Source organism: Sinocyclocheilus anshuiensis, unplaced genomic scaffold (assembly GCF_001515605.1).
Source record: "Sinocyclocheilus anshuiensis isolate Anshui unplaced genomic scaffold, SAMN03320099.WGS_v1.1 scaffold364, whole genome shotgun sequence".
Taxonomy (NCBI): Eukaryota; Metazoa; Chordata; class Actinopteri; order Cypriniformes; family Cyprinidae; genus Sinocyclocheilus; species Sinocyclocheilus anshuiensis.
The window spans coordinates 27,057-34,416 of NW_015555735.1; the positions used below are offsets into that span (position 1 = coordinate 27,057).

Sequence of the window (7,360 nt, forward strand, 5' to 3'; positions counted from 1 at the left end):
GGTACTGTGACTGCGCCCTGTGCCCTGTGCCATTCAGATGTAAGATGGGGAAATGAAAGTGCCACCGAGCGTAGTCAACATGTATTCAATAAGATTACCCAGGATGTGAATTAGCGTTGATATTTTTAAATAATTTATATTTACGGCTGAATTGTAACTCTGGGTTGATGACATTCACAGCAATATTGATCATCTCCGTTTAGGGAGTTGCACTATATTATTTCGCGAACGTCTCCGCACCGCTGGAGCTCGTGCTGCGGTCAGGGCCATCTTTGGTTGTTCTCGCCGGTCGCCCAACAGTCAGTGATCAATTGTGATACGTATCAAATTATTTGAGCGATAATTGTTTCCAAAGTGGTCGTTTTTGCCGCTAATAAGACAACAGACTGGTTCTTCATAAATATTTTGTTGCATCAACACCGTTTTGCAGATTTTTTTTGCAGCGGAAATTTGGCTAAAGACGGGAGATACACTGTAATACAACATGGATGAGGAATATGATGTTATCGTATTGGGCACCGGACTCACAGTGAGTAACGCATTCGGGTCACTGATGACTCGCTCGCTTTGGAAACAGTTTAAGATATTGCCGATGGATGCGCGGATACTTATAGATGTGGCTGTACGAATAGATGCTTTGCGTTAGATTGAACCCGACGGCCTATTGCTGACGCATCCTTTGGACCAGTAGTGTACTGTGTCTGTGTAACGTTAGTGAGCCAGCATTTCTCGCAATTTCTGCATGAATATGAGTGCAATCCATCGCAAATCTACCTTCCCCCGAATTTTCAAAGCCATTGAGGCTGCATCGTTACATTGACGTGAAAGCGGTTATTAAAAAGTAATGAATGATTCTTCTCACAGTGTCTGGTTCTAAGGAGTGGCATCAGGTATCCCGTTTGTTCGGGCGTCGAAATAGGGTAAATATATGTATTTATTGCGGATATTTTGCCTTTTATGGTTTGCCAACGTAAAGGCTGTATTGTACTTAAGTGATGTTAGTTCACTGTCTGCCTGTAATTCTGGGTTTAGTGAGTATTTATTTTTGTTATTTTTATAATCTAAAGAGCCCAATTTTACAAACGTGAGAGCTTGACATTGGTTACATGCGTGCAAAAACAGTATTGTTAATAATAATAATAAAAACATAAAACAAAATGTTTTTTTATCAAACGTTTCCTCTATTTTCCTCATGGAGGATAGTGGCTGATTTGGGCTGCGGCTCATAATGTGGGCTGGGTGTAGCGATGCTGGATTCGTGAACGAATTGTTCTTGTGAGTCGGTTCTTTTCAGTGAATCGATCTGAGAGGTTCTTCGGTCGTTGACTCATTAATAGCCGAATAGTAGAAGTTTTATAAATACCTCCTGGACATGTATTTACGACTTAATTATACGGAAGTTTTCAAACAAGAATAGTTGGATGTAAAACTTCAGCTAAGATGTAAACAAATTATAGTATTGTTTAATGTAACTGTAAATTATATTTAGGTTCTAAATTATTGCTGTTTTATGTCATGGCTGCAACAAACGGAATTGGAACACACAAAATTACAATAAACACAGTTGTTAATCAAACTTCAAAACATTTAATAGGTCACGCTAGGATGTAAGAATGACGTAGACGAATCAGAATAATTCGTTTTCGAAGCGCTCCGTTAACTGTTCAAAAGAACCGATTCGCGGAAATGAATCGCACTTTCCATCACTAGTAGGGTGGGGTGACTCGCATCCATCCCAGTGTTTAACACGGAAGTCAAGGCAATGGATAGATACACGCTGCCATGTCAAAAGATGAATATAATTTTTTTTTTTTTATATATATATCCATGACCGATTATTTCAACTAAATGATGTTTGTGTAGGAATGTATTCTCTCTGGGATAATGTCTGTGAATGGGAAGAAAGTTTTGCATATGGACAGAAATCCATACTACGGTGGTGAAAGTTCCTCCATCACACCCCTGGAGGAGGTGAGGATGCTTCACATTTACCACTGTCACTACTCCAATCTCATGTCTGCTTGATATTGCACATGTTTACTATAGCTGTATAATTGCCAGAATAAATGTTGCTATTTGTAGCCATGTATTTTAACAAATTAATATTTTATTTTAATATTAATGTTTATATTTATATTAATATAAAATACTTTTTTTTTTAAACTTACACATGCACTCACATTTTACATGCTTTTCTCTCAGCTCTATAAGAGATTTGGGATTTCAGACAGCCCCCCAGAGTCAATGGGCCGGGGAAGAGACTGGAATGTGGATCTTATTCCTAAATTTTTAATGGCCAATGGTAAAAACTTAAGTAACATGATAGTTGGTGTGATAATATTGCTCAAAACATGTTTTTGGATTAGATTGTTGTCCTTTAATTCATGCAAGTCTGTAATTTTTTATAATATTCTGAATAATAATGTACCACTGCATTTTGTCATTGTTTTCTTCCTTAAGGTCAGTTAGTTAAGATGCTTCTATACACAGAAGTGACCAGATATCTTGACTTCAAAGTGGTTGAGGGAAGCTTTGTGTATAAAGGAGGAAAAATCTACAAAGTGCCCTCTACTGAGACAGAGGCACTGGCTTCAAGTACGTCCAGCTAGTGTTTTATTGTCTCTAGGACTAAATCGAGAATGATTGTTTTTGATAAAATTGCAGATTCATTTAGTTGACCCGTGACATGTGTTGCTTAGACCTAATGGGAATGTTTGAGAAGAGACGTTTCCGCAAGTTCCTAGTTTTTGTGGCCAACTTTGATGAGAACGACCCCAAGACTTTTGAAGGCGTTGATCCCAAACTCACAACAATGGGAGACGTGTACAAGAAGTTTGACTTAGGCCAGGACGTCATTGACTTCACGGGACATGCCCTGGCCCTCTACAGGACAGACGAGTAAGTGTCGCTAGTGTTACAAAACCCCAAGAGTCTTATCATTGCTCTCATCTTTAAACTTATCATTTAAGACAAGACACTATAGGAAAAAACATTGTTTTACACATTTATTTATCTGCATCTGTATATTTCAATTACAACACAAATCTTTAAAGGTTTTTTTCTCAAAATGAGTTTACATTTTTTCCACTTCAGTAAGCACTTAAATACATCAAACTTTCAGATTTTATTCCTATCTATATTCTGATGAGTTTTACAGGAGGGTTTGTTTCTATGTCATTATATAGATTTATTTCTGGCTGCTGACAGTATTTTCTAATTTATAGAGTGATAGAAAGAGATGTCTTTTGAACCCGGCTTTATCCAATGTTCAGATTTATTTTGTGGAAATGTATGCAAATCAGTGCATATTTAATCAGATAATGCCTAATTTGCATATTCAAACACAACACCTTAGAAATCTTGTAGTACAAAACAATTGTCTTCATACACTGTGATTAATCAGCTGAGGAAGTACTCTATTATCTATTAGATATCTATTCACATGTGGTGTCTTGCTTTTGGCTTGCCAATGCTTTTTCATTGGTGGTAAATGCACTAAAGTGAATTGAATTCCTCCTAGTTACCTTGAGCAGCCGTGTCTGGAGACCATCAGTAGGATCAAACTCTACAGTGAGTCTCTGGCACGCTACGGGAAGAGCCCATACCTGTACCCTCTGTACGGACTGGGGGAGCTGCCTCAAGGGTTTGCTAGGTCAGCCGCTCCTCCCACACAATCATCCTAGTAATCATGTGTTGAGCGTCATTGCAAAGTCCTTGTGTTATAAATATGGTCCTTTTCCCTTGTGAACTTACAGGTTAAGTGCAATTTATGGAGGAACCTACATGCTGAACAAACCAGTGGACGAGATAGTGATGGAGGGAGGACATGTGGTAGGCGTGAAATCGGAGGGAGAGGTGAATCTTTAGAGACAAGTGTTGTTTGCAGTGTGATATAACTAAAAATTCATAATTAAATAGAAATAATTTATGTAAATTATTAAAAATTAAACTGATTTATTACAAAATGACAATGCGTGGATTTTCCTTTGAGACAGAATTTACATTTATATTTGGTTAATTTCATCAAGCATGCATCATGAGAATAAATAGGTGGTTTTCATGCATAAGTTTATGCGTAAGATCTGGTGTTGTCTTCTGGTTTACCTCAATAATCCTGCTTTTTCCAGGTTGCCCGTTGCAAGCAGCTCATCTGCGACCCTAGCTACATCCCGGACCGCGTGCACAAAGTCGGCCAGGTGATCCGGGTCATCTGCGTCCTCAGCCATCCCATTAAAAACACTAATGATGCCAATTCCTGCCAGATCATCATCCCTCAGAACCAGGTTAACCGCAAATCAGGTGAGTGACAATACATCAAAATTTGCAGGATAAACCTACACTAGACTATTAGTGCATGTATATCAGTGTTAATTTTGACAGCACATTTTGATTTAGTTTTAGTCATAGGCTTTTGACTAAAATGCCATTTAGTTTTAGTCATATTTTAGTCATCTGAATTGTTTTTAGTTTTAGTCTAGTTTTAGTCGACTAAATATCACAAGATTTTAGTCGACTAAATCTATAGTAAATTTAGTCGGCTAAAATCTAATGGGTTTAGTTACAGTGCATTTATTAAGCATTTCTCTAACATGTCCAAACTCCTTATATAGGTTTGATATTAAAGTTTTATCATGATAGACACCGATTTAACTGCTGTGACACACAACATGCCTTTGTTAAAATTAAATAAAACCACTTCTCATAAAGAACAAGAACATGGTCTTCATTTTAATGAAATAACAATGGTTATATAGGCTAATTATGCATTCTTTATAGCAACTTGTTTACCTTATTCTTCATTCTTTCAAGCAGACATATTTATTTCTATAAATAAATTTAGATTAATCTTACGATAATTATGACGAAAATTATTCGTCAACGAAATGAACACTGAGTGTGTATGTATTACAGCATGTGTGCATCAGTACTTGTGTGCAGTCACCACTAGAGGGCGCTGCTTGCTTTCATTTCAAAAATGAGCTGAGTTGCAAAAGTGTGATGTAATGAAAAGTTCATGCACAATTTGTTCTTGTTTGCCTGTAGATATCTATGTTTGCATGATCTCCTATGCCCATAATGTGGCGGCTCAGGGGAAGTACATCGCCATTGCCAGCACCACTGTGGAAACCTCTGATCCTGAAGCTGAAATCGAACCTGCTCTGGAACTCCTCGAGCCCATTGACCAAAAGTCAGTTTACTCTCTGTTTTCTGCTTTCTATGCCCTGTTTATTTGGCTCTGTTTTAGTGAAGAACTTTAATAATGTAAATACCAAGTAACATGGTTCAGAAAGATGTAACCATTTAGTATTAGTATGTTTAAAAAATACACTCCACTCCAGACAAACACCCACACCACTCACATACTTTTGTCTGCAAAGCCACTTGGCCAGCTAAATTCATGGACTACAGCTAAATGTTGTATTAAACACACATATATATCATACTACATGAATGCAGATTTTTTATTTTGTCATTTTTACAGGTTTGTGGCCTTCAGTGACATGTATGAACCCATAGATGATGGTACAGAGAGCCAGGTCAGCTTCCCACAGTTATTTAAATATTTTTCTGCTAATGTAGTATTTATTATTATTTATAATTAGTTTTTATATTTTCATATCAGTTTTATTTTAGTTTTAGCCATTTTATTTTGTGCTTTTTCTTTTTTATTATTATTTTTAAAATATATATATATATATATAATTTCTCTTTTAGTAATTATAGTATTTCACTCAGCTTTTATTTCATTTAGTTTCCAAGGAAACATTTCTAATTTTCATTTAAGCTGAAATAATATTAAATATAAGTATTAGATAAAAGACTTAAACTTAATAAGTATACTTAACTTCAGTATACTTTATTTCAGTCAACAAAAATGATTTTAATAGTTTAATTTTTTTAATATTTCTATTTAGCTTTATTTTTGTTTCAGTTTTAGGTTTCATTTTAGTACTTCAACTTAGTACTTACGTTTTTCATCTGTTTATATTTAATTTTATTTCAGCTTTATTTCAATTAAACTATTTTAATAGTTTTAGTTAACAATGACTGGCTTCACAGTAATTTCTTTAAATAAGGCACTGCTGGGCATTATTCAAAAACAAATAATTTTTTTGTTGTCTTTTTTTTTCTTCAGATTTTTGCATCACGGTCCTACGATGCCACCACTCATTTTGAAACAACTTGTAACGACATCAAGGACATCTACAAGCGCATGACAGGCAGTGACTTCGACTTTGAGAACATGAAGCGTAAACAGAACGACGTCTTTGGCGAGGGCGAGCAGTGAAGGGTGGAGAAGGCAATGATCATATGGAGGGAGAGATGAGGCGGGCTGAACGGGATTTACCTGGCTGGGTACAGAGGTTACGCAGAACAGAATCCACAACGCTGTAAATCTCTTTCAACCTACCTTATCTTTCCCAGAGTGCTCTTTGCTCATTGTCTCCACACCCCTCCGGTGTCTCTGTTCAGATACCTTCAGTTCAGCACACAGACACACTCTATCGCTCACATTCCACAACTCTGCACTACAAAGTGGGCTCGCACCAACATGCTATGATAGATTCTTACACAAGCAGTATGCATCGTTTGCGCAAAATATCCTGTTGAAGTGAAACGTGTCTTCATCGCTCACATTCCACAACTCTGCACTACAAAGTGGGCTCGCACCAACATGCTATGTTAGATTCTTACACAAGCAGTATGCATCGTTTGCGCAAAATATCCTGTTGAAGTGAAACGTGTCTTTCTGTTCTCTGAATATCGTCTTTGACTGAAGCCCATACATGTGAACGATTCCTCGAATACTGAAGGAGATTTAAAACAATTTCTCATCAACTTTCGTGAAGTATCCCCAACTGTCCTCAGACTGTTAGTTTATCAAACTGTCGTCACTTTGACATTTAACAGCTTCATGTGAACAGCAGCCTTCCTGTAATTTAAGAAAGTGTCACTGACAAACATATAGTAAGATCATTAAACACTCACCATTAAACACTACAGTTTGACACCTGGAAAAAGGATGTAATATGATATTGATAATATTTAAAACACAAAGTTGTACAAAAGTAAATCTGACTTTGCTAGATCCAGCAATCAAAACCTGAGCTGACTGTCTCATATCATTGCATTTCCTATTCACGATCTTTCCGCTCTTTTAACTCACTGGTCTTAAAAGTTATTTAATTTTTTTTTATTATTGATTTTATTTTTATTTTTTGGACAACTAAATTGAATGAGATGTATAATATGCAGTATAGAAGCAAACTGTAAGCCATTCACTTGTAACTAACAGTCTTTGTGCTAACTCTTAAAAACGTTGTATGTCCTCACAATTTCTAATGACCTTATTCCACAT

At 36.4% G+C, this 7,360-nt stretch overlaps 1 protein-coding gene across 1 annotated transcript; it reads left to right on the forward strand.

The window, feature by feature from the left end:
• Positions 1-262: 262 nt before the first annotated feature.
• LOC107673075 (rab GDP dissociation inhibitor alpha) lies at positions 263-6,603 on the forward strand. Its single transcript, XM_016466519.1, has 11 exons — positions 263-529; positions 1,864-1,971; positions 2,203-2,302; positions 2,461-2,595; positions 2,700-2,898; positions 3,521-3,652; positions 3,756-3,855; positions 4,128-4,299; positions 5,044-5,188; positions 5,483-5,537; positions 6,137-6,603. Exons 1-11 carry the CDS (start codon positions 485-487, stop codon positions 6,287-6,289), a joined length of 1,344 nt encoding a protein of 447 aa, XP_016322005.1. The 5' UTR covers positions 263-484; the 3' UTR covers positions 6,290-6,603.
• Positions 6,604-7,360: the final 757 nt, after the last annotated feature.

Excerpts from the sequence above, each read along its gene's own strand:
- LOC107673075 (XM_016466519.1), top strand. The coding sequence starts at position 485 with ATGGATGAGGAATATGATGTTATCGTATTGGGCACCGGACTCACA. Across the intron at positions 3,653-3,755 it reads CTGCCTCAAGGGTTTGCTAG|GTTAAGTGCAATTTATGGAG; the intron begins GTCAGCCGCTCC and ends GTGAACTTACAG. Across the intron at positions 3,856-4,127 it reads GCGTGAAATCGGAGGGAGAG|GTTGCCCGTTGCAAGCAGCT; the intron begins GTGAATCTTTAG and ends TGCTTTTTCCAG.